General features: G+C 40.0%; 6 protein-coding genes across 8 annotated transcripts; all 6 read right to left on the bottom strand.

Annotated features, from left to right (window-relative positions):
• Nucleotides 1-413: 413 nt before the first annotated feature.
• Nucleotides 414-4,810, bottom strand: LOC126919920 (uncharacterized). Its single transcript, XM_050729595.1, has 2 exons — nt 4,661-4,810; nt 414-3,036 (listed from the first exon to the last, which is right to left on the bottom strand). Exons 1-2 carry the CDS (start codon nt 4,679-4,681, stop codon nt 823-825), a joined length of 2,235 nt encoding a protein of 744 aa, XP_050585552.1. The 5' UTR covers nt 4,682-4,810; the 3' UTR covers nt 414-822.
• Nucleotides 4,811-5,731: 921 nt separating this feature from the next.
• Nucleotides 5,732-8,575, bottom strand: LOC126919994 (uncharacterized). 2 transcript variants are annotated; one of them, XM_050729776.1, is made up of 7 exons: nt 8,469-8,575; nt 7,665-7,913; nt 7,317-7,587; nt 7,000-7,238; nt 6,502-6,912; nt 6,197-6,399; nt 5,732-6,097 (listed from the first exon to the last, which is right to left on the bottom strand). In XM_050729776.1, the coding sequence occupies exons 1-7, from the start codon at nt 8,469-8,471 to the stop codon at nt 6,013-6,015; spliced, it is 1,461 nt and encodes a 486-aa protein (XP_050585733.1). In that variant the 5' UTR covers nt 8,472-8,575; the 3' UTR covers nt 5,732-6,012. The 2 variants fall into 2 exon arrangements, with proteins under 2 accessions (XP_050585733.1, XP_050585734.1); XM_050729777.1 differs by having other exon boundaries at nt 6,502-6,897.
• Nucleotides 8,576-11,114: 2,539 nt separating this feature from the next.
• On the bottom strand, nt 11,115-13,372 carry LOC126919995 (uncharacterized). Its single transcript, XM_050729778.1, has 2 exons — nt 13,172-13,372; nt 11,115-13,058 (listed from the first exon to the last, which is right to left on the bottom strand). The coding sequence occupies exons 1-2, from the start codon at nt 13,181-13,183 to the stop codon at nt 11,589-11,591; spliced, it is 1,482 nt and encodes a 493-aa protein (XP_050585735.1). The 5' UTR covers nt 13,184-13,372; the 3' UTR covers nt 11,115-11,588.
• Nucleotides 13,373-15,767: 2,395 nt separating this feature from the next.
• On the bottom strand, nt 15,768-17,667 carry LOC126920275 (putative protein TPRXL). The gene is made up of 2 exons (XM_050730386.1): nt 17,544-17,667; nt 15,768-17,409 (listed from the first exon to the last, which is right to left on the bottom strand). The coding sequence occupies exons 1-2, from the start codon at nt 17,553-17,555 to the stop codon at nt 16,066-16,068; spliced, it is 1,356 nt and encodes a 451-aa protein (XP_050586343.1). The 5' UTR covers nt 17,556-17,667; the 3' UTR covers nt 15,768-16,065.
• Nucleotides 17,668-20,538: 2,871 nt separating this feature from the next.
• Nucleotides 20,539-23,440, bottom strand: LOC126920273 (mediator of RNA polymerase II transcription subunit 15-like). 2 transcript variants are annotated; one of them, XM_050730384.1, is made up of 3 exons: nt 23,252-23,440; nt 22,033-23,128; nt 20,539-21,957 (listed from the first exon to the last, which is right to left on the bottom strand). In XM_050730384.1, exons 1-3 carry the CDS (start codon nt 23,264-23,266, stop codon nt 21,191-21,193), a joined length of 1,878 nt encoding a protein of 625 aa, XP_050586341.1. In that variant the 5' UTR covers nt 23,267-23,440; the 3' UTR covers nt 20,539-21,190. The 2 variants fall into 2 exon arrangements, with proteins under 2 accessions (XP_050586341.1, XP_050586340.1); XM_050730383.1 differs by having other exon boundaries at nt 20,540-23,128.
• A 1,443-nt stretch (nt 23,441-24,883) lies between these two features.
• On the bottom strand, nt 24,884-26,030 carry LOC126920288 (uncharacterized). The gene is made up of 2 exons (XM_050730409.1): nt 25,876-26,030; nt 24,884-25,435 (listed from the first exon to the last, which is right to left on the bottom strand). Exons 1-2 carry the CDS (start codon nt 25,888-25,890, stop codon nt 25,163-25,165), a joined length of 288 nt encoding a protein of 95 aa, XP_050586366.1. The 5' UTR covers nt 25,891-26,030; the 3' UTR covers nt 24,884-25,162.
• Nucleotides 26,031-26,823: the final 793 nt, after the last annotated feature.

Below are 26,823 nucleotides of genomic sequence, written 5' to 3'. Positions count from 1 at the left end.
TTGCGTAGAATGCGTTCTAAGCTTCTCGGGTATCGGCGATGTTTGCATATATGTACAAATGTATGCTAAATTCGCATCTTTCACTAGGTGAATCGTTAAACGAAGAAAAAACATTAGAAATTTCCTGCGGGATTTTACTTTTCTTGAATTTTCTACATTAATTAGTTCTAGAGTTTATGTTGAATAGATAATAATGCTAAGTGTCATTAATCAGACCGATCAGATTGATAACGGGAATTATCGAAAACATTTCGTGTGGAGACTGGGGATGGTAGAAGGGGAATCGAAAGTAACAAAAATTAAAAAGACTGTGTTTAAGCAGCGCGTGCAAATAACATCGTGCAGTGCGATAAATATCGCTAATGATCTCATTAAACTAAATTTAGAGGAAATGAAAGACTCGTTCGCTTAAGTACGAATTTTATTTAATTAGATAGATATGTATACAGGGGCGTAAATGTACGCTTTATACCAGATCCTTACGAACTAAGTTTATAAGGTACCTTCATGAAGTAAAAAATTTGGTCAATCATAGGTTCAATTTCAAAGCGTTGATCCACTTTGAGCACGACTAATTCTTCGAAAATTAAAAACGTTCAGAAATTACTCCGCAACTCTCGAAGAAGCAGCGACCGCGGTAGATACAGTCGCGAAACTTTATTGCACAATCCCGTATTAAATACTATCGAATCACTGTCTTTAATAAATCGTATTCTCTTCAAGTTCAATGGCACAAAGCGTCTTACAAAATAATAGTAGATGTGCCAGACACGTCGCTTTCGCTTCAGCCTTGATTGCCCTCTTTCCTTTTTCTATGGGCCATTAGTTGTTGACCTTGTAATTGGTATATCTTGGATCTTCTAAAATTTGAACGCTTTTAGTTTTCTGCCGACCACTTGACCCTTGGACGTAACGACTATTCGAATCATCTAAATTGCTAGCTTCGTAACTCGATTTCCCAACGTACGAATTTGAGCTGTAAGTCGGTGATTGCGCATCGTCTTGCGTCAATCGAATCAGATCTAGAACGGGGCTCTTATTAGTCCCAATCGTCGAATGCTTGGAAAAGGATTCCGACCCGAGATTGTACGTTGACGGTTGTGCCAGTTGTTGAATGCTCTTAGCATACTGAAGCAAGTATTGTTGAAGCAGAGCCTTCAGATTGATGTTCTGCGTGTCTTTAGTCTGAATAGGAGAAGCACCATCGACTCTCAGTATAATGACCGGTATCAGAGAGTTTCCAGCTTGCACGAAAGTCGGACGAACGTTCAAAATAGACGAAGGATTTCTAATATATTCAGAGATGGACGGATTATAGTTCAATAAGTCCGAGTACTGTAGGTTAGAATAATCGTTTAAATCGTTGTTGCTGAAACTTTGTTTCTGCGATTCCCTATTTTCTGCAAGTATCGTATCCAGATAGTTCTGTATTTTCGGATTGTACTTGGGTGTAGTTCGAGAAGAATGTACGGTGGACGAACTGAAGAAAGAGTTGACAGGTGTTGTGCCGTTAGTAGTCGGTTCCGTCGTATATTCTGGATTCGGGCTATTCACCATGTATCTTGATAAAGTTTGCTGATTACGCGAACTATAATTGATTTTGGGTCTGGTCAAGCTAGGCTTCATCTTCTCCCGTGAAGTTGACGAAACGGGGGGAAAAGAATAGGTGTTTGCTAGGTTGCCGTTGGGTTGGCGCTGTTGCCCCAGGTTTACATTTTGCCTCTGGCTCACTAAATTCTGATAGCCGAGTCGATACACTTGTTGCAGTGGCAAACTCGCCGACAAGGATTCCGCAGAAACGAATGGATTTGGCTCTCGTCCGGTTTGCTCGGATATCGTAGGAAATTGCACCGGCCCCTGCGATAAAATATTATTTTCCGTAGAGCTATTTTCATAAATGGAATAAGGTTCCTGGGTTTTTGTGGGTTGCTGCCCCAACGGGTGCGAATATTCAACGTAAGTAGAAGGCGGAACGTCGGAGACCCTGCCGTCCGGATATTTCCAAAAGACTTTGTTCTCGTAGCGGATTCCATTCTCCATGGTGTACTTGGGACTGTTTGAGTGTGGCGAACCAACCATTGGAAAATGAGGATCGTAGTTCAGTGGAGCGATCGTAGAGGAGCCGATATTTTGAGAAACGGAACCGAAGCTATGGGAATTGATATTGGATTGAATATTCTGTTTCTGGCTTGTGTAAGTTTGCGCGTTCCCGTTATGGGAGAAAGGATCTACGGTAACATAGTTGAACGAATCGCTCTGTGAACTCGCAAAGTTCGCAGCACCAGGAGTTACATATTTGAGTGTCTCCGTGACGCCAACAGGCAAAGGTGATTGTGTCGTAGTTGGCAAATTATTATTCCTGTATCCGGAATTTTGAATTGCAAATGAGCTGACTGGAGGTTTCGATGTTGTAAAGAAGTTTCGATGCGATTCGGAACTAGAACTTGCTGCGGCTTTTTGCGGCTTCGTTCGTAATCCGAACACGGACTCGGGTTTCATAGTCCGATGAAAATTCAAATATCGGAGATTCGCTTGACTCTGGCTATTAATCTCGGAGAATGATGTAGCGAAAGAGTTCTGTTGCGTACTAAAATGTCCTTTTTGATTGCTTGGCTGTACCCTTTCGATTATCGTCTTTGGTAGGAAAGGACTAATCGATTCCTCGATGCTCACCGTGGTCCCTGATTTTCCGGCTGGAAAATAGTAGTTGTATTTTCTCATTTGGATGGAGTTCGTGTCGAGACCGTAACCGAGGCCGCTGTTCACCGTACGCTTCGATTTCTCCTCGGAAGTGACATTTCCATCCTCTGTATCGTTGGCGAAATCCAGTAGTATTATTGGTGGTAAAATCGGTAAGTCATCCGACTGATTCTCTTCATCCTTTGAATCAGATTTTTTCGAAACGGCATCGTCGATATCCTCTAGAGGGGAGCTAGCGGTAGACTCGTATTCTTGATCGTCATCCGCTTCGGAAGTTAGAGGCTTCCCAACGACGTTCGACGAGCAGAAACCAATTATGAGAAGAACCATAGGAATCTGAAAGCGACGAAAAGCGTATGAGGTATGAACGGACGTGTACAATAACGAGAAGGTAATTATGGATCTTACAGCTCGATACTCCAGTAATGATAATTTTACTTTCACTTCCCTTCCCTTAGCTTTATCGTAGAATGTCATACGTTTTTGTTCATAAGATGGACGAACGTTTATCAAACAAAGTTATAATTAACAAAGGGAAATCGATGCATTTTTTGCGCGATAAATATTACGAGGTCGACTTTAACAGGAAAAAGTGGGAATTTTTACAAGGTCACAGTTAAGGCCAAGTATCCGGTTGGCAAGTAAAGAGAACGAGTTTCGTACTGTGCACACTTGTGATTTTCACCGCTTTCTTCGCTAACTGTATACCACCGCTGATATTCCTGTATTTCGAATTGAAGTTTTGCTCCGGATTTCAAAATAAAAATATCGCAAACTTGAAAGATCGTTTTGAAACAGTCGTAAACAGGTTGCATTTGTATCTAAGCGTGCTGTTGTGAATCTTAATTTTCTCTAAGAGACGCCATTAATAATCTCCAAGTGACAGGTAAGAAAGTTACTCGAAAGGCATAGACATTATCGCGTTATACTCTTTTGCACTCAGAACGATTACCATAGAAATTATTTAATTTTGAAATCGCTCAACCTACTGGCTGAACGCTACTGCGTTTCGTAACAGAGAATGATTATTCGGTAAATGGAGCGTCGCACCATTTTCACCAAGGTTTATCTTTCGACCAGGTAGAAAATCAACCGTTACCTAATAACGAATAACCCGAATAGATTTTATGACAGCCGAGAACCGCTGTTCCTGTAGTACCTTCAAGGACTTTCACTGACTTGCTCAAGAGCATCTGCCACGGTTACTTTGCCGGACCTGCGCGACCGTAGATGGAAGAAAATAAGAAACACTTTCTCCATAATGACCGATTCAGAAAAATCTCGTCGACAGAAAGAATTTAATTCTATCAACGAAACGATGAATTATTTTGAGTTGATATCGTTGGCGAAAATGATATTAAATAAATCGGTGTAGCTAACAGTCAGTCATATCTATGTGATCTATAAGTTACTAGATCTTGTACGAAATATGGCGAGATAAGCGAAGAAACGTACGTTGGAACGCATACAAATAACGTCATTCGTATTATCATTCTGAGCATTCCGAAAAACTAATAAGGGTGATCCTTCATAAACGAGATAAGGTAAAAGTCATATTCCGTGCACGTAAAACTATTATTCGTTTGTCCTGCCCCTTCACTTCACAATTTGTATCTTTTAAACATGAAACGAGTAGTATGTGCGTAATACAAATCATTTTGAAATTTCGTTGTTGCTGTAACGAAACACGATGATCTCGATTATATCGATGAAAGTTGAAACTCTAAAGAATCCTGTATAACATACACGTAGTATACCTAAAAGAATTTTCTACGATAAATGTTCACATATTTGCATCGGTCACTTAATGTATCCATTTTGCCGTTTTATAGTAATTGCGTATAGAGATGTTAAATGCCGAATCGATCAGCTGGCAGGTACGACGCGTGAAATTTCCGAAATATAAAAATGAAACGTTTAAGAAAATGTCAAAGCTGAAGCGAGAAATCGGTGTACTTACGTGTATCACGAGAATCTTCATGATGACGGTCGACCTTAAACCTGTACGCTTGACTCTTGGTCTTCTCGCGTGTATTTGGAACTGATGAAGCAGTGGCGGCTACATCCCACCTTATATGCCTTCGCTTGAACCGCGAGAGGGACACCACGATTATAGTTTCACCGCTGTAACACACTGACATTCTTTATTCGATATGTATGGAAAGACATCTGCCAGTAGCGTAGCGACACCGCTATGGCAGTGTGCTCATCCTTGGTCAATATTTCAACACGAAGAAAGCTAATGTCACGATATACATATTCGTAGTTATGATCGCGACAACGAGATTAAAGCGACAATTAATTACCGTCCAAGGTGACACGTGCTTTTTCATGGCTAATTGAGTCGTGCAAAAGATCAGCCGAAACTCGATAAATTATTACAATTACGCAAATCCTTAATGCTGCGTCATTTGCTAACCGTTGATTAAAAATGATATGACTGTAAAACAAATTTTTATTGCTGCGCAACGTTTATACCGTTGTGATATTTTTCTTAATTAGTATACAGCGTGTTAATAAAAAAAAGAAAAATTAAAATGTTCGCCTAGCTGAAATTTTTGGCAAATAATATCAAAAGCCTGCACCATTGGTTCTTTCCCCAGGATCCGCTTTCTCATTTTGGCACACGGCGCCGGCATCCGCGTAAATAGCTAAGTGGCTGTGTCTCTGCCTCGTGTCAACAGCTCTCTATTCGAATACGTAATGTGATGGCGATGCTTTTATCATAGTTACACTAACGCCATAATCGGAGAAATGGGCCAATAAATTATTCAACTTCAAAGAAGATGGAATATTGAAGGTTTCAGATACTTTTAATTCATAAATTTGAATATATTCGTTACGATTTCCGTGACAAAATATTTGACGATATTTTTTGCTTTCTATCTTTTACAATTTAGAAAATGCTCAATTTACAACATGTAGCCAAAAAAATATACTAATTCCTTTGAAACTTTCAATCACTGAACTGTTTCATCGGATGTAAAAATTTCACCTAATATAGTACAATGATAGTAAGTGTAGGACAACGTTCCTTTTAATAAGAGTTTATTAAAAAATTGTAAACGTACACCCACAGGTATATATAAAAAAAAAAAAACGAAAGATCAACAAAGTTAAACATAAGTACGACGTTTACGCTTGTAATTGAAGGATCTTCGATAAAAGACTAGATGCGACGCCTTTTATTGTCGGCGGTATATCTTCACTCGCTTCTCAACTGCAATGAACGTCGAAGTTTCTATTAACAGTATCTACTGACCATCATACTCGACGATCGCCAATTATCAGATAAAGAAAACGCTCAATGGATTAGTCAATCTTGCGTTTCTTGTATAAGAAATTTTCTTTCGATGGAAGAAAACCTCTTTCCAGCTTTATCGGCCTCTCTTGATATCTGTAACGAATATTTATTTTAGCAAACGTATCTAGGAAACTGGCGGACTAGGAAGATTTTATCCACATATATAGCTCGTTATAAATAATAATTTCTTACTTGGAAGAATCTTGGGCTGCGATCAAATTGCTTGGAACGTACGAGTCTAGCAATGATCTAGGCTCGGACGAGCCTGCGTAATTTTGTTCTGGAACAGGTTCTTCGTCGTGCGACGAAACGGGCGTCAAAGACGTGGCACTAGATTTGAAATCCTGTGCTGGTATTTGAGGTGGTACTAGATCGGTATTTGGTTCTTCCGGATCCTGTTACGATAAGTATATTTATGCAGCAGAATCTTTTAATCAAAAGGAATTTCGTTGCCTTCCTATTACAAATTCCATTTACTTCCTCGCATCGCTACGAACCTTGACGTAATTCTGAGTCACGCTCTGACTGTTTTGTTGCCCCAGACCTTGATTCGGCAGCTCATCAGCAATTGATGCCGCGGAATGGAACTCTTCAAGCGGCGCGGTGTATTTCACGCTGCCTTGCAAAGAATTATCTTGATCGTAGCTAGGTGGACGAGCGTAAACGTCACTGTAAACTGGCGTGGCATGCATATAAACCGTTGCCGGTTGAGTGTACACTAGCTGGGAAACGTACTGTGGCTGGGACGGAGCAATGTACGCTTGTGTATATAGAAGTTGCCTTCCTTGGGCATACGTTTGATCCGATGGTGCGTAAGTTGGCACGCTGAATAACGCAGAGCTAGAGAATTTCTTTGAGTTGACGGGAGTTGTATAAATCGCACTCTTCGTAACCTGAAACGACGAATGCTTCTATTTAGTTCTAGTATCGTTTCCAAAATTCTACAAATACTATGAAAATTATACTTTCTAATAATTATTTCTCCAGATACTAACCTTGGTCGAAGAAGCAGCAGGTGCGCTATTATATTTTGGTGCGTACTGTATTTGGTAAGTTTGCTTCCCGGCTACTATTGGCTTTTGATTTAGCGTTGACGTATAGAAAGGGATAGATATATGATTGGTCGTTGCTGTGGTTAATCGCGGTACCAATAATCCGGTTTTACCAGAACTTACGTCTAAATTCGGGTAATAAGTCAGAAGATGCATCGTGGGTATGTCGATGTATACCGGTTCTGTAAAAATTTCATTAAAGGTTAAATTAAGTTCGGGCCGACCTTAAATGTTGCGTTCGCCTTTCACATTGTCGAGACCTTTATTCACATTTCTCGCGAAGTTCGCCGAAACTGTTTTTTGTTGTGCAGCCTGCAACTGATTGCCAATATTCACTTCCGGTTGATAAGTCAATTCTTCCGACTCATAGGCATTTGACGTGATTCCTTTTGGGGCTAATGACGGCTGCTGTTGGTATTCGTTGTAATATCGCTGTGGTAATATTTGTTGCGGCGAGATGTTGTTCTGCTGCTGATAAACTTGTTCTTTCGCCGCGTACTTGTTAGGGTGAACGTACGTTTCTGGCTGGAACTAAGTAAACATGAATTGAGTTAATCTCCGATTATATGATTTAACATGATTTGTGACATTTACAACGTTTGTTTTACATTTTGCACTGGAGGTGGGGTTACGTACGTAACCGATGAACTAGTCGGTGGTCCATGATATTGATTCGGTACTTGGTAGTGTTGTTGGCTAAATTCTGGCTTTGTAAGGAATTTTGATTGCTCGGTCCGTGTAATGCCGGATTTCGATATACCTTCCACTTTTAAATTATCCCTTTCTATGTCCTCCAAGTTGATCTTCTTTTCTCCATTCGCACCGATGCACAGCAAGCCCAGCATCAAATAAAATTTCTGCAAAATAAATAGCAAAGTATCGCGTAACTAAGAAACTGGAAATCGTTTCTATTCAAATATAATATTACTAAAATAAAGTAAGTCAAATTTGAAATGCAATACAACTATACGCGATAGCGTAGATTGCAACAAACGATAGCCATTATTTATATTTGGTCATATATTTGCTTCTTAACCATTGCGTTTGCTGGTAAGAAATGAACTTGCATCGGAATATACTTTCACTGATCACAAAGTTCTGGGTCAAATATCCGGTATGGAGCACTCTTTTATACACTGCACCTGGATGCAATCTCTCTGGGGGAGGGCTACTCCCGTAAGCGAGTGCATCGCATGTATCGTCGATACAAAAGTAAAAGTTTATGGTTCTCGTATTAATTGCGATACAGATACTATCAAAGTGGCATAGCCGAAATTTTCTCTTTCCATAATTTATCGGTATATTAAGAAATTTTATTTCCGCATACCAAGATAAGACGTTGTACAGATTTCCAACGTAACAAGGGGCCACTGGTAATTAAGATATTATGAGACGACTAGAAGAGCACTTACCATGTTGCTTTAATTTCAGAAAGTATGACCGCGACCCGAAGATTCTAGCTCTACTACAAAACCAATGTAGATTCACCTTCTCTTATATAGCCTTTACCCCTACCAGCAGTATGTATGTATATCTTGACGGGGCACATTTCACTCGTGTATCATAGCGTCTTTAGTGGCCCTCCTGGACCACGTGATAGGAATACCTGCTTCACTCAGGTACAAGTGAAGGGACCGAACATCCCTTTCATTATTAAAAATCATAGAACGTGCGATGTTACGTGCACGAGGAAAAAGGAGCATGCCAAAACTTGATCATATATAATACGATCGCTATATATACAGTATCGCTAATAGCAGGCTGTACGATAATATGCTAATACAACTTGGTACTACACTTCGCACGATTAAAAAATCAGTACACATCGAGTATCTGTCCTGAGAGATATTAGTTTTCTAATTTCTAGCTCCTCGTCGGACGCTATGTATTTCCCACGATATACCAACCACGATAATTAGCCGCGTTTAATTCAAGAAAAACAAGCAGTTTAGTAGACGTTTAGCTGTGAGAACGTATCGTGAAAAGTGAATAGAAAGAAGGATATACTCCGTGGGGATCGGAAGCCGATCATTAAATAGATCTTTCTAATTTCCATTGCCAAATGCATCGTCAATGTAAGATGTGCGCCAAACGTGGTACAATAGAAAGTAATCTGCTTGTAAATCGTCTCGCGTTTCCCAGTACAAAGATTTAATAATTAATTTATCGGTCAATCGGCACATCGATCTGTGTACTTATCCTGCATTCGACAGCTTCTATAATATAACACTGGAAATATAATCAATTTGAATCTGTTTTACAAATACGTATATTCCGTATGTACATAAATAAGTAGTCTATAGGCGGAAGTAGATACAATGCTGGAGAATTTACGAATAAAAGTATCTAAGTATAGTCTCTTACAATATTCGCGATGATTAAAAATACAAGAAATAAAGTCGCTATGAATACTTGACTCGAACAATTGAAGGGTGTGCTCAATATATTCAGAGAGAGACTTAATGATCGTCAAATTTAATGGCGACCGAGCCTGAAACCATTGTCTCGTGCGTTATTTCAAGAAGAAAATTTCAATGGGACATTCGCCATGCTTAAAGCAAAAAATTCACGCGATTTATTAACACAGAATAAAATAAAAATGACAAGTATGCCTGGACGCTTTTAACGTTCAGGAAAATCTTTCTCGCGTATGAGTGAAATTTACAGGAAGACGAGGCGAAATATATCTACGCGCGAAAGAAACTTGGAAGAAAAAGAGGCAGGTTACTTTTCACTCTCAAAGGCCTTCGAAAAATTTATTTGAAATTAACGGAAGGAAAGGAGATCTTGTAGAGTCCATCATTTTCTTCGTCGCTCCTTGTTCGTGTGTAGCGCGTTTCGCCAGCGATGTTCGCGTTTCCGCGAACCCTTTCCTCCGGCTATGAATACAAGTACGAGTACACACGCTCGTCAAACCAGGAGAAAAAAACACTTTCTATCCGCATTCTGGGTGTGGAAGCAGGGAGAATGATCTAATAAACGATGACCGGCTCGCTTGTACCTTCAGTCGAATTATCTTCAATTAAGCCGAGGAACTTTCTCGACCATACTGCGGTAACGATTGCAGCTTGACAGTTTCAGGATCATGATCTTGTCACGAGGCAACGGATACTATGAAAGGGAGAGAAGACGCTCATTCTTTCGGGCGGGTCACTTTCTCGGCTACAACTCCATAGACGATTGTAAAATTAATAGAAATTTTACGCCCGACCTCCTACATAAATCATAATATGAAACTCTTTTGATCGCTGTAATTTACATTATGTCAAAGTTATCGCATCTATTGCTTTAAAGAAGGAAATTTATTACACACACCAGCGAGAGAGAAATTTAATTTTATGCAGATTTAAAATTGAAGATGTTTAGATTCGAGTGAGCAATTATGGTATCAAAGAGCTGTACGATTTTTCAAACAGAATCCGAAATGATTGCCTTCAAAGGGAACGTAATTGAAAGACCGCGTATGATCAAAGTTTCGCAAACTAATATAAACTAAAATAAACCGAGATATTGTAAACACGAACCAATGAAAATGCTGTCAAAAAAGTGATGCCATCGAGTTTTCAGATCACCGTGTATATAAGGGATCGAGATCAAACCCAACCACGAGAAAGTAAGAGGCTCGGCTCGTTCGATTTTATTTTCGACCACCGACATACTCGCTGGGAATGTGAGAAATAAAACAAAACACTGGTACTCGCCACTCTCTCTCACCTGCCACGATGTACGGTTCGGGTGATTCCGGTGAATCGCAATCTCACTTCCCCTTTCCATTACCGCGCCCAAACGATCGACCGGATGCTGCCGAGATCCGCATCGTTTCCTTTCATTTGCCTTCCCGCGTACATCCCCAAAAGGTCGAAAATTGCCGATCGGATTAAAATACGTTCACCTATCGTACATTGACCCGCGTTTACGATACGTCACTCGACACGAGCGCAAAATATTCATCCAGATGATATTTAAATAGAAAGGACTCTCGAACAAGTTGGTATTTCGCAAAATGATCGTGAGATTTGGCAAATAAGACGCGTACGATGTGAATGTAAAGAAGGAAGAACGAAAGTCACGCGTGGAACAACAACAATATTTTATTATTAACAATGACAAAATGGGTACAGAATTTGCATAAGCGTAGGACGTAGAAGTCTAATAAATATCATTACGATATGCCATAGGTGAGAAAGATCGTGACATCGGAATTCCTTCGAAGTAAAAAACGAATAAAAGTGGTACGTTGTAACGTGAAGATCGTATATCGTGTTATAGAATATGCTACGAGGTACGGTATCTTGTGCGATCTGTCAGAAAAACGCATGATTCTTTTTTTAAATTGACCTTTATATTGAAAACACGCTGATGAGAATCGTTGTAGAAATGAGAGAAGAACGCATAATTAAATTATAAATATCGTATCGATGCTAATCTTATTCAACTACTGATATAAAAATAAAACTCTGAAACAAGAAATTATAACACCATACCAGCGGGACTTCTTCTATTTCTCTTTCACTTTTTTAATCTCCGGAAATTTACGCCTTTTTCGTTTTAACGCCGAAATTTGTATTGTCCAAATTATTCTGGTACTGCTGCGATTGCCGCTGAGAGGTCGTTTGCGATGGGTTATAGCTGGTATACTGGTAATTGTACCCACGAGGCGTTTGCCTCGTGACATAATTTTGATTCTGATAAGACTGGACCGGATTTATATCGTAATTCTGCTGCTGTTTATCAGACGCGTAATCGTCTTGGATATCTTGAGAGGACGACTTCTCGTAATTTTCGTATTTCTCGTTGGACTCGGTTTGATCTTCTTCGGGCTTCTCGATCCCTGTGTACACATCTGGGGCTAAGGATGAATACTTTATGTTTTTCAATTGAGATTTCGCTGTCTGTGCGATTTGAGCAGTTGCTTCTCCAACGTTCAATTTCCTAAGAACCGTAGGATTTACGACGTAACTTAAACCAGTCTTAGCGATTATATTAGAAACAGGAACGTAACGTGTATTTTTGCTTCGTTCGTTTTGATTCAAGCGTTGTGAATCGTTGTCTTGATCATCGTACGTAATGATCGCGCTATTTTTGGTCGATTCACGTGCAGGATATTCAGGGACATGTTGCAAATTTTGAGCCAATAGCTTGACCAAATCGTGATGATTCATAAGCTGTTCCATTTGCTGAGCATTCACGTAAGATGCTGGCAAAGGATAATCAGGACCTACCGGTTGTCCCGCAACGCTGATTACTCTGTAGGTGGTTTTCGGTAATGGAATTGGAATATTTTTAATCAGGATGCTGTTCGTTTGTTCCAACTGATTCTGGAAACTGCTCGTTTTCTGCGTGCTTGAATGACTATCGAGATCCTTCGAATTTGCGGAAATGTAGTTGGCTCCATCGACAAATTGAACGTCGTTGATCCTGTAGTTGTTATCACCGCCGAGTTTCTTGTCTTTATTTCTGCCGTTAGATTCCATATCGGAATACTTCTCGCCAGAGTAATCGATAGCAGGTGGTGGTAATGGTGGTGGCGGAAATAATGGCCGGTTATAGTAATCGGCATAATAATAGGGAGATTGGTAATAATAATTAGGATAGGTGGACGAGTAAGGCATTGTTGAATAAGAGGACGGAGGTACCGTGTACGGGGACGAGTAGGGATTATATGTGTTGTAAGGACTTGTTGGGTATGTATATGGACCGTAGTATGCGTAAGTAGATGACGAAGGAATCTTGGTATATGGGTTGTAATTAGAATTGTAAGGATCTCGAGGGTGATTAGCGCTGAAGCTGACGCTATAAGAGTCCTTGGCATCGACTTTGGGCGCGTATAATTCCGGAGATGGCTGCGTAACGGTGTCTTTCTCGATTCCTCTTTTAATTAATTTAGGACTGTAGGGATAGACCGGATATATCGGTAGAAAGGGCTCGTCATTTGGATCGTTGTTCTTTTCGTATCCTTGAACGTAAGTCGACGTAATCGTCGACGACAGTAGAAAGAATAGCTGAAATTCGAAGTATAAATCAAGCTATCGGTTCGATACACGTTCGACACATATATATAAAGGAAAATAATACTGAAAATAATACTGAAATATAAAGGAAAATTTATACTGACCAACAAGTCCATATTAATCAACCGTCGCTATCGCCTGCCAATGATTAACAGGATTTGATCGATGCGTTAGTTTCTCCGCGTTATCTCATTCGCTTGTCTCGTTCACCGTTCACTACCGTCCGACCGGAATACTTGGGATCGAACAGATCGAATCGGCACGCCGGCGCGATGTCTAATGACGTATCGGTCGACATTGAATTTCTCCTTTATACTCGGCCGGCTGAAAAATCGTGAAAACTAGTTTAACGTTTCTCCGTTCTTATATGTAGATCCGAGCGTAGCCGGTGCACACCCGGTTCAACGAGACCGGCTAGTAAAACACCTCCCGGTCTCGTTGCCAGTGTAAGGTATGTTACGGTAAACTGGTCTAAGGTGAAGCGGGTGGGATAAATCCATCTTGTCACGAAGGAAATAAAGACAACGACCGACCGAGGCGAAGCGTGAAAGCTCTCGTTCACGGCGGACAAGATAAGCCCGTTCGGAGTTTAAACGGACGGTAAATAATTATCGCTACGATGTTCTCGTGGTCGCAGCAAATGGCCAGTAGCAGAGAAACGGAGAGTGTCTTGCTTAGCACGCGAACCTCTAAACACAATCGGGTCGATCTCTTTCGTCCGAGAAGTTGAAAAAAGGTAGGAGAGTAAATTGTTCGGAAGATCGTGGTGTGATCGCGGAAGTAAAACGTTTCACGATGCTCTCGGAAGAATCTTTTCAGTTCCGGTTGTGCAAACGCTTCTTAAGGCGCATGTTTTTTCGAATCAATTCGCGGGCGGTCCACTCGTGTCCATCTGTTCGACTAACTTTACTTTCACCGGCACTATGTTCGTTCGTTGCATCGATCTCGTACGAATCTTCGCTACGAGCACCACGCCTTCGATGACCACGCGATTGGTGTAACCCGCGGTGATAAATAGAGAGAGACCATCTTTCGAGTAGATCTATTCGCTGGTGAAATGATAGCCAATTGCTACGATACGTCGAATACGTATTGCTTGAGAAAGTATCCCTTTCCAATGCGAGGGGAATCGAATGAAAGGAATCGTATATCGTATATCTAAAGTATATTTTAATATTCTATGATTAACTGATGAATATAATCTTCGCGCGAGATTCATCGAACAAATTACACGAATCACGATAGCGATTCTAATCATTAAGAAGAAGAGTAAGAGCTGAGTTTTCCCTGTTTTCGCTCCAGGCACGTCATTGGCACCGATCTAAGAGTGAAGTGCAAGTATGTCGCTCGCAAAACCAGTTGGGAAATAGTGAAATGTGACTTTCCTATCGTCTAGCCGATGCACCGATTCTACGTTTGTCTCGACCGGCCCAAGGATCCTACGAGCATCTTCATCCATGTCATTTTCGAGAATGCGTGTTTATTCGTCCGTGCGCACGTGCGATCGTTGAAAAGTGGGTCATGCTTGTACGAGATTGGTACCGAGAGAATACTGCACCGACGCATTTCTGCACTTTCTTCTATGTGGGTGTTGCTTTACACTGCAAATTCAACAAAGGATAGTAGGCGAAGAGAAAAGAGTAGGAAAAGGAACGATACGCGAAAAGAACATGTAAATATGGATAATAAATAAGTACAAAAATTTGACAGAAGTTAGGTAGATAACAAGTGTTTTCAAAGAATTTTTCCTCCAATATTTCGTATAGAAATATAAAACTGTACTTCTCTTGGAAAGCTTAACGAGTAAACGAAGTTTTCAAGCTTCGCCGCGTTTCCAGTTGCTTCGATACAGCTCTTGGGTTACTTTAATCCTTCGATGCACGTTCTCGTTCGAAAAGTACCGGATTAACTTAGACTTTAAACAAAATTACAAGACTCTCCGGCTAATTTAAACTGAAACTCTCAAATTATTTCGCTACGATGCTTTTAATCAAGCCGAATGGAAGATATGCAATTGGTTCTTTGCTTAAGTATTTTTGTAAGCTTAGCTTTCTTCGGACAAAATATCGTTATATTATACCGGTAATCTAAGAAGTCCCGTTACTGTCATAGAAATAAGGGCAGTGGCAAAAGAACAGTTTCCTTATACATCGTATTAAACCGGTCTGCAGACGAGTAGTGACCGGCTTGCAGTGTATACACCTCGTCGGGTACTTTCCCAAAAAGAACAAAAGTTTAGAAAGGAATTTGCTCATTTCGCCAGAGCTGGCCTTGGAGTAAAAGTGATCTTCTTTTTACGCTTTGACACTGTTTCTTGTCCTCATCTTTATAATATATAACGAACCTTCTCTTCTACCTTTCTTGCTGCCAATACTTTCACCGTGAAAGATGAACAAATAAAAAATCTTTCCATCGTGAGTTTTAAGTATGGACGATCAATAAAAAAAATAACGTTAACGAAGACGACCACCAAAAGGACTAATTAAAATATAGAAAATTATTTTGTACTTAAACATCTTTCGTCCGTCAAGTAAAAAGAGAAACGTTCGAGTATTTTAGTAAAACAGAGTAATACCTAACAAATGTTTGTCTCTTAATCGAAAACGTTAGCCATATTAACGAACATGTACATTAAGCGCAACATGTCAGACAAGTATTAAATTTGCGCTCCGCTTAGAGGAGTGTGAAATAATCAACTGGTTATAAAAAGAATCGTTTTATTATAAACAGTACGTATAAAACTATGAAACAAACATCACAATAACGATGTTACGCAACATATACAACGGTACTCGAAGCAAACAACAGAAATATAAATACGCAACGGCGTTTTAAATAAAATAATTATGCTAAAAGCGTAAGTATAAATTAGTAAAATATCCTACGACCCTTGGACGTTTCGCTCGTACATTCACGATCGATTTATCTAAGAATGGTCCACGATTGGTCATCTATTAAAGAGTACGTTTCTCGCGGGATCGTTTGACGATTCTATAATTTAATACTTTCCACTTGGACTGGAGTACGAAATCGTATCGTATTTGTTACTGCCGGAATTCAAACCATCGTAGCCTTTTGAACTGGAGTATGCAATGTATCTAGGACTGAGATTCGAATAGGAACCATGGGACTCTACAGGGGTGCCGTACGAGGTGGAAGGAGATGAATAACTGGAGCTAGGACTGGAATAGCTGACGCTAGGGCTGGAGTAGCTGGCACCAGGGCTCGAGTAGCTAGAAACTGATCCGGAATAGCTGGAACCGGAACTGGAATAACTGGACGAGGGACTCGAATAACTGGAACTTCCACCCGATGAATATGACACGTCGGAGGAAGATGGTATGTAATTAGAATGCGATGATCCAGATGCATAAGATCCAGAAGAAACAGGCAAAGAATAACTAGAACTGTCGGAAGATCCACTGGAAAGGCTTATGTGACCGCTGGATGATCCAGAAGAAATTGGTAAGGAGTAACTGGCAGATCCACCAGAACTGGAAGAGAGGCTAGATATTCCGTGAGATCCCGAGGACGTTGGGAGAGAGTAACTGCTGGAACTTCCATGAGAGGAAGACACAGGGAGGCTGTAACTGGAGGATCCTTTTCCAAGCGAACTCGAATCAATTACTAAACCTCCGCTCACCGAATGGTAGGACGAACTCGGGGCGATAGATTGGAGTGACAGGCCATGGCCCGAAGAACTACCTAGCGAACTCAGCGACGCTGTCGGCAAACTGTACGAGGAGGTATGCCCGGATCCTAACATCGCTGGAAGGCTAATACTGCTCGAAGCACCACCGCCGTACGACGACAGCCCATGAATTCCCGTTGCGTAGGCTGGCGCCGAGTAACTGCTAGAACTGGAACTGCCTGAAGAGATACCGCCTCCGTGAATGCCAAAAGTAACTGGTCCATTCTTCAACGATGAACTGAGTAAACTGATACTTCCTCCTCCTCCTCCACTGATGGAATTTAGGCTCGGTCCCGCGTACGAAGATTGTCCAAAGTGTCCTCCTAGACTGATTCCTTGAAGACCCGCGCCATGACTCAATCCAGAACCCAGGCTGAGTCCTCCAGATCCCAAAGAATATCCCGTAGAACCATGTCCCAAAGAACTACCTCCTAAACTTTGGATACCTGCCGAATGTCCTAAATAAGATCCGCCGCTATATCCGGAACTTATAAGGGGAGAATTGTAGGATGATCCACCGGACGAATAGCCTCCGGAATATTCAACGATGCCACGCTTGCCCTTTGGGGGAGGTCTCAATGGTCGGTTATCTCCCTTCGTTTCTCGACAGGAAACGCTTATAATAGCAGTGACTACGAGGACCAAAAGTGCCTGTAAAATGTTCGATCAAATAATCTTTCATAAATTTTATGTGGCAGTAATAAAATAGAAATTTAATTACCACCGAATGTTAATTTGTAATATATAGAAAATAATTGAGCTCAATTTTACCGTGATACACTTACTAATGATCTCATGTTGATCCTAAGCGAGATTATTCTGTATGTTACTTCTCGTGGTCAAGTGACAACCGAGTATGTAAGCGAAATTGTGGTTTCTGATGCCATAGCTACCCAGAAGAGAGCTTTTATATACAAATCCCCTCTTGCATGGTGAAAGAAAGGTCTAGGTGAAGGTGAGTCTCTCCGTGCTGGTGCTAGTACACCTCCACCTCCACAGAAACGTGTTTCAGAAGATTGTAGTCTAATCTATCATGAAATGGTAAAATTTGCAAATGAGAATGTCGTGGATGGTAAAAGTTCTCAAATTGATATTTATCGGTCATTGTTTCTAACGATCTTAACCAGACATTTCCTTTCGGCGAAGTCGATGTACTCCTATAAATAAAGAGAAAGAAAATGATTTCCTTCCTGAGATTACATTCATAGCGACAGACACGAAAGTAATTGGAACGTAAGCGTAAAATTTTTCTTCAGATTTTCCACTTAAAAGTGAAATAGAAGCTTTATCAAAACGCAATACGAATGCGTCCTGTTACACCGACGAGTCTACGTAGTCCTGTATTCATAAAACTTCGGTATAGATTCTTGTTGGCCGGTTTGAAATATCAGGTTTCTCATTAATTAATTTTTAGGTAATTTAAGAATTCTTCTTGATAGATAATTGACGTCGAGAAGGTATAGCTATTACAAATTTCTGTGAAATTTACCACGTTGTATGGTAAATGTTATTCGTATCCTTTTTCTTCCATACAAAACGCTCAATTTGTGGTATAATTCTACAAAAGAATACATATAATTTTGAAAAAATAAAAGCATGACATACTCGATTTGCTACTACGGTGCATATTATAAAATACAACATGCCAAGATCTTTTATATCTTGTTTTACTGAAGAAGCTTCGTGAAGAAAACATTAATTTTCCGCCTTTTGTGGGCGCAATTGCGATGTGTCACAATATGAAAGGAACAGCGAAGGTGTGGTTCATGTAGCAAACATGCTCCGCCTTCGGAAGCTACTGAAAGTAATTTCGATGTTGGAAAGTGAAATGCGCAGATAGTCGGCAAAAAAATGACGTACGTTTAGGTGTTCTTGCGCTGTTATTTTCGCGCGGGATAATCATATCGTTGACAGAGATGCTGATAGTGGCGTTGAAAGAAGGTAACTGCAAAAAGACGGTAGCGACGAATAAAATACGAAGTAGCGGCCAACGTCTTCCATCCGCTGTGTCCACAAACTATAACAGTTGAAAACGCCGATTGATTTCGTTTTACTTTCACTCGTGGGATGAAGGAAGCTGACCGTCTTTATTGGCTGTAGGCTTCTCGAATGAAACCCAATAACAATCAGAACTACGAATTCTTTGCCAATGGAATCGTTCGTTGAGTCAATTTATGCTGCTTCGGCGTAAATTATGATAAAAAGAAATTGAAAACATCTTTAGCTTCTTATAGCGAAAGAGTATCTTAAGACGTATATTAATGACACAAAATGAAATATAATTAAATAAATGGGCTATGAATAATAATATTAATCAATAATTATAAGATATAATAAATATTGTTCGCATACAAAGTTAGTAATCCAATTAAATATATATAAATACAAACACTTTTGAGATGTCCATTTTCTTCGAAATGGCAGTATTAAAACACAATATGTTTCGGTCTCAACGAAAATCGTGAAACATTTTCTTGACGTTTATATAGTCACATATATATACATCATTTGCATGGGAAATAAATTATAATTGACAATCTCGTGGTTACGTTTTCTGCCAACATGTTGTACCGTGTATGTGGCCGTTTTAAATAACTCAAACATTCAGAAATTGTTAATGTCCACAAAAAATGACGAGGTTCGATACGCTTTCTTACATTATAATCGATTCATTATCTCCTGATAATATATAGCGAATAAAGTGAATAAAAAGCGAATACCGTTCCTTCCTATATTTTCTATACGTGCATAAACACGTAAAAAAATGTAAATGACTTCAGGTAACGGAAAAAATTTGAAGTTTGCTAGATCTGTTAACTGTCCGTGTAAGAGATTAAGTCTGTTTATTTTATGCTCATCCAATTTCTAGATTTCTCAAGATATAAATAGTTTTTTGGAAAAGAAATCCCGACTGGACAAGTTCGAAGTAAAACGGTAAAAGTGCACGAGGTGCACTAAAACAAGAAATAGAATGAGATTCAGGTCAGTCGCGGAAAGTGAGTTGACAACAAGTTTCCTATGTGAATTGTGAAGTAGTAGCATCTATCTAAGTCGTTCCTTTGTAACTGTTGCCCTTTTCTTTGTGTAAGACCGCGGCTTGCGGAAAATGAAATGACTATCTACTTCGAAAGCAATTGCACCTGTTCTGTATTTGTAGAAATCTAGTACGTTTAGCGGTATAATCACGTAAGTAACTCGGCCACACGATTCTTTGATAGACTTTGCGCCTGCATTGCGCCACAACATAACGTCACTCCCTTTCCGAAGTACGACTCGCTTATCGTCCACCATCGAGTTAAGAAACCAGTCTAGCTCTAAACTATAAAACAATCTGAGCGTAACTGTAAAACTATACAATATAAATAAACAAAGAGGACATGCACATATATATGTTAAAAGTGTATAAGAGCGGCGGGAAAATAAGAATATTGGCGAAGAGTCTGTTATACGTATATGCTTAGGATTATCCGAATAATCTGTTCAACGATAAACCGATCGTGATTAGAATTATCGAACCACTTTTGAGGTCACGATGAGCCATGACAGATCGGTCGGACGGCCATTAAGCCTTCGGTGAGAGTTCCTTGGTGTAGGTTTACGGGCCGGAAATGGAGACAGTTGGTTTTCTAGGGTGTACTTACTTTCTTTAGCAGTGAAACGGGTACACCGCCTGTGAATTGAATTTTTTTGAGCGGAGACGTTCGATTTAGAGTCGATCTTATAAAGTTTCTGCTCTCTTTGTTTTATATACGGTCAATAAAAATAGGATTTCTTCGAAGGTAGAAAAATATTTATTTGAGGTAATAAATAAAACTGGTATATACATCATTCGATCGAAAAATCGTACGCAGTTAACAAAAAAAAAGGCAAACATATCGAAAATGTTAATTCGATGTGGCATGTTAATGGCATGTCGATGCTGCGAATAAAAATGTATGAAATCGCATTAACCTATATAAATATAAAGTAGTATAAAAGCACGAATAGTTGCCCGTTTATCCCACCTCGTGTGAAAAGTAAAACCTCGACTATCTTTATACGTATAACATTGGAAATACCTTTTACCAATAATACCAAAGATTCATAAATTGAAAAGAAAAAAAGCAAAAAATTAGTAACATTTAGAATACTTCTGACAACCGAAGAAAGTCCAACTTGCCAACTCTACATTCATACAACTAATTATTGAAAAGATAGAAAGATCGATGTCGTACAACATAGAATTAAAATTTACGGTTACACGAAGCGCAGTTCATCACATATACGAAGACGTCGTATTTCGTTATTCTTGAACTATGTTAGTGCGATCTCGATACGATGTCATGGCCCCTTACTTCACCAACTTCTCGGGTTCTCTTTTCCGCGTGGGTAAACAGTCAGTCTCGATACGAAAAAGCAAGCTACGATTAACCCGCGAAGAACAAGATCAACGTCATTTCCATATTTGGGTCGGTTTCGTTTGAGCATAGGTCGGCGCGTAGCTCCACGGATAAGTTGGTAACGTCGGCTTAGGTACCTGATATGCGACATTCGGGTAATAGTAGAACGGATAGACCGGTTTGATGGGCTTGTATAGAAGTGAATTGATTACCGCCGTTTGCAATCCGTAAGACGGATGTGTCGTTGACGGAGTTTGTACTGGATGCACGTGTGTCGACGTTGGAGGGAGCACCGGTTGCAAAGGATTTACTGGATGAAGAGGAGTTACCACTGGATGAAGCGGAGTTGCAACAGGATGTATAGGAAGTGGCGCGGTACTAACCGGTGGAGGTGAAGGAGCATTAGGTTGATTCATCGAAGAAGGTGACGGAGTTGTAGAAACCGTGGATGGTTTCGTTCCAGGTTTCTGACTAGGATCTGTGGGAATGGGTAGTCCAAAATGTGTAGGGAAAGATCCTGATGGTTGAACGGATGCGATGGCCCCGGGTGCAAAGAAAGTAGGACCGTAAGTTGGTACGTTCGATGCGAAAGCCGCACCGGCGATTAAAGTAGGAACAAATCCACCGTAAACGGGAACTCCTGGACTGGATGGCGATAGGGTTGGCGCAGGTACGGAAGAACCGACTTGCGAGGTTCCATCGCCTTTAGCAGCCTGAGGAGGCTGCACGGTTGTGGTCGTTGTCGTTGTAGTGGTAGTTGGAGGCTGAATAGTTGTCGACAGTCCGTAGCTAAGCGGAAACCCCGGACTGATTGCTGTCCCTGGCAAAAAAGGTGATTGATTGAAAGCTGTATTTCCAGAGCCCAAGTTTACGGTATTCTGTTGTGTATTTAAACCGTGAATCTTCATTCGCTGTCCAAGGGAAGCCAGAAGATCTTGATTCTGAACGAAGCTCGGCTGATTTTGAGCGTACCTTCCTGCTGCATCTGCATTTTGGGCCTGAGTCTGAGTTACGAGCGCTCGCTGTAATTGAGCAATCAATCTGTCCTTTTCGAGAGATTGTATTTGCTCTAGAGTTTCTTGGGCGCTAAGAGTTCCAGACGCATATGACGGCAGAGGTCCTGAGAAACTCTGCGGACTTTGCAAATTGCTCTCGAAATTTTGAAACTGACCATTCGGATTTTGAACTTGATTGTTGTGACCTAAGAATTGATCGGTGTGTGGTGCAAAGTCTTGTTCGTTCGGGGGCGCACCATAAAGTTGTTGTATCGCTTGAGCATTTTGCGTTAAGAACAGTGTCGCATCCGAGATCTGTCCTTGCGGTTGCACGATGCTCTGACTTTGGACGTTTAATGACTGACCTTGACCACCACCTTTAGAATTCTGTGCTGCTTGGAACGGGGAAAAAGCTTGCGGTGCGGAATAACCAGGTAACCTTTGATTCTGCGGCGGTAAGTAATTGGCCGAGTGAGTCGCGAAAGGTTCATCATTTTGAGTGGATATTGGATTCGGTTCGACGAAATCGACCTGTCTAATTGGACTCGGTACTTCTTGTTCCAGCAAACCACTAGGACGACCATCAAAGTTGTTCGAATGTTGTTGACTGAAATGACCCTGGAATTGCAATTTATCTCGATGCTGTTGACTGTGTGATGCCGGTCTTATTGGAGATGAATTCTGATAACCCGGTGGTCCGTATTTGGTAATAGGTCTATTTATTTGTGCAGGATGTCTATTAACGATACGTCCTCTGTGGCCAGATTGCCCGACTTGGAAACGGGCTCTCGAAGCTAATGCAAAACTGTCCGGTCTCCTATAGGAATATCCCGAATCCCTCTTTTTTTGAACTTCCGACTCTTTGGTTTCGGCATCGCTATCCCCCTCGCCAAGATCTACTAACTCCAATTTCGTAATTTCTGTTTTTTCTTCAGTATCTTCGGTTTCAGTTTTCGCTGTGACACATAATAAGCTCGTAACCAGTAGACACGTTATCTAAAATAATATAACAATTAGCGCATTAACTATATAAATCACGAAACTGTGTCACATCACTTACACATATAGGAACGTAATTGCTGAAAATTTGGTTTGTGTTTACAAATGCAGTATACTTACTAAAAGGAACTTCATGTTTGTAATTCAATTGCACTTATCACTACACTAATCGGATGTTCCTACGCTAGAATTGTAATTGCCGCAGGTTCCTTCGACATGTAATCAGAGTACTTTAAGTAAAACTAATTTCTTCAAGGATGGACAGGCTCGCACCGACTAAGACCACAGCCATACCTGCACATGTATAAATACAGTCGGGTCGCGACCATCCACGAATTACAATAGACTTTCTTGCTGGCTTTCATCGATCGCACTTAGGCAATGCTGTTACGGATTGGTGATGTTACACATATCGATGTAGAGTATTGTCTTCTCCTGACTATTCAAATATTTGATCGGCTTAACATACTTTTCTGCAAAGAAACGCCTCAAGTTAAACAACGAACGCAAAGTAAGGCTCATGAAAGAAAAATTGAATCGCTTAAGAACAATTTTATGCAACTAACGACAAAATCAGTTTCGTGAAATCTATATTCGAGATCGTTAGCGAGAACTATACAAGTGAGAAAGACGCACGAGCTTCCGTCGTGTCTTAAGGGTTCTGATACACGATTCTGATACTATTTAGTACGAACAATTCAACCTTAGCCGTATCTTCGTTTCAGACTTTCTTGCATAAATCTTACGCTGTCTTTGCTATGCTGTCTCTAAATCTAAATGCTGTTTTTGCAGAAAGGAAACGCGACGTCGCTCCAACTTCCGTTCGCTCCCTCAAAAATATACTTATGGAGAATAACGCTCGTATGTATCATTCCCATCACGTTCTTATTCTCCGAAGCGTTCGAAGCCTTCATAGCCTTAGTGAAAGTACTTAAAACCGTCAAGTCCCAAAGAATACGGAATAAGTATTCGTTTATCGTGATATATTCGTATTGTGTAATTCCTGATTATACGTAAGTCACGCGTGCTCGAATTCTTTGAAATGTTTCAAACGTCGCTTGCAGTTACCCATTTTGATTTATCAAAAGTATCTCGATTAGATAACACGATCTGTGTACTACAGAGTATCATAGATTCACGAATTTTTGGTTTCCAAGATTCATCCTTAAAATTCATCGCGTCCCATCTTTATCAATTTGCATAATATTTATCGACCATCGAAGGAATCGCGATATGGCGCATTCTTTATACATGCACTCGTTTATTAGTAATAGACGGAAACAATGTGCCGACGGCAACATCGGGCATAGCTTCGTTTCGCTATTCTAATGACTTCATAACTATCCCTGCATAACTATGACTGCATAACTATAACTGCATAACTATCCCAAATGACGATCAAATTGCAACGCCAAACTGCATCCGATGATGTCATTTGTTGCTACTTGCTACGTTGTTCCCTGTGACAGGAAGTCTACTGTGTGACAATGCACCAACGTAACGACAATGTAACATGCATTTTTATATTAGAGATGAAGCCTTAGGTGCATATTTAATAAGATCCTATTATGAATCATATACTGCCATAGGATGCATTGTGTTTATATTAAAAGCAGAATTTAAATCATCGATTCCTTATAGATTCGATCGAATATTATTTTCCACGTACATTCGTTAATACAGTTCCAGTAACTTTAGTTAGATGATTCGCTATTATACTAAATATATGGGGAAAATAATGCTGAACATGTATAAATTGAATTGTATTCTGTATTTAACATTGTAACATACAACAAAGTATCGTATTTAACATGAGTATGCCGAAACACGTGTACATTGAAAATTACATCCAAAAATAGTGGTGAGCGCACTGAATGTTAACATCGGAACAAATTTTGTTTAGCTTTTATTCTGGGCTTACTTAAACTAATGTAGCGTAAACGATTCAGTTAAAAATCCTTGCAATTGCCATTATCGTTTCCTTAGTCTTAATTACGAACATCCCATGGTGCTAGCTTTAAGACATGTGATTTAACCCAGATAGTAAGAGTTGTAGTAGTAAGGGTACGAGCGGTAGGCATAGGGCAGGCTGTAACTAGCACTGTAGGTAATTGGTGCCGCAGCATAAGAAGTGTATGCAACTGGTGCAACTGGTGCAACTGGTGCAGTGTAGCTCAGCAATAGGCCTCTCTTGTCTCTTGGTGCCTCCGCAGCTTCTGCGTTTGACAGCTGTTCAATCTTTTCAGGTTCTGCTGGTTTCTCTGCAGCGAATGCTACAGCGAACAGAGCCAAGAGAACGATAGCCTGAAAATAAATAGTAATAATTTAGTATTTATATCGATTTAGTATTTCCTTCGCGAATATGCAATTTCAGTTGATAAGTGAATGAAAAGTGGAAGAAAATCTCATGTACGACTCTATGATATTTTATTTAATTATATCTTATTTTCTGTTTTAGTAATCAAAAGTTTTAATAGATCGGTATTGTCATTATGTTTATAAGAGCAATTGAATTATATGCGTTATCGAATGATCGGAAATTATACATTTTCCATAGAATATATTTAATTTTCCAGCTACTAGGATACCTATATTTTGTCAAACCACGGCGCGGTCATAATTTCAATTCACGACACATGTCTTTTGCTGTCTTTGCAAAGCAGCAAACGTTGAATAAAGAGAAATTAAATTATACAATGCTTTTATAAACGTTTGTTATGTAGAAGCGTAATTATTTTACTTACAACGAAGCACTTCATTGTTGATAGGTTTGGTAGATCTTTGGAGATCAGCTCGTGTGTTGAACTGGGAGTGAATGATGCTCTTGCTTTTTGGTGGATACCTTTATATACCTGACGAGCGGATTGTCCTATGCGCGTCACTCACCGATTGATCAATGTACGAGGACACGCGTATCGTACGTGTATCAAGCGTGTGTGCGTGAGCTGGTGGATGTTGCACGGGGTTGTTACACGTCCTATTGTTTACGGAGTCACATACGTAACCTGTGTAAGTACGTGTGCTGTCAACGTTGTCGGAGACGACGAGGTCTGCTAAGGAATCTCGTTCACGTATTCCCGAAGCAATCCCGTGTAAGTACAACCTCTGATGCACGGCACGCGGGTGAAGCAAGGGACCTTGGCAATCGGCCAAATACGAACGAAAGTGTTTTACGTTTACCTCATACGACGTAATAACTCTTCTTTACGTCGTGATATAATTGTAACAAGTTCTCTGAACTTTAACGATTGTAATACGTGACTTTGAATAAAACTAGAAAAAGAATGAGAAAGTTTCTTTTCGATATTGAGAGTACCGGTCAACTATACCGTAATAAGAATGATGTCAATACATTTTATTTGTCAACGATTTTAGGAAAAATATTGATAAATAAGTTCTTTCTGCAACATTTGGTTAATAAAAACAATAAATCATATGAAAGAAAAACGACATTATCTGGTACATGGAATATTTATGATGCACAACCATCGCCTTCATGACTGGTAAAGAACATTTTGGTTACGATTTTGCACGATATTGAGATTATAGATATGTTTAATTGAAATGTCTAATTTTTATATGCTATTCCTGCAAAAAAATGAAGATTGTAAATGTTTTGTTAAAAAGTAGAGTTTAGACTGGATTATATAGTCTGACATTAGATCCAGAAATGAAGAATTGATTATAATAGA

This window comes from Bombus affinis, chromosome 9, assembly GCF_024516045.1.
Source record: "Bombus affinis isolate iyBomAffi1 chromosome 9, iyBomAffi1.2, whole genome shotgun sequence".
NCBI lineage: Eukaryota > Metazoa > Arthropoda > Insecta > Hymenoptera > Apidae > Bombus > Bombus affinis.
Note: the sequence above shows the minus strand (reverse complement) of the source record. Positions and strands in the feature narration are given on the sequence as shown.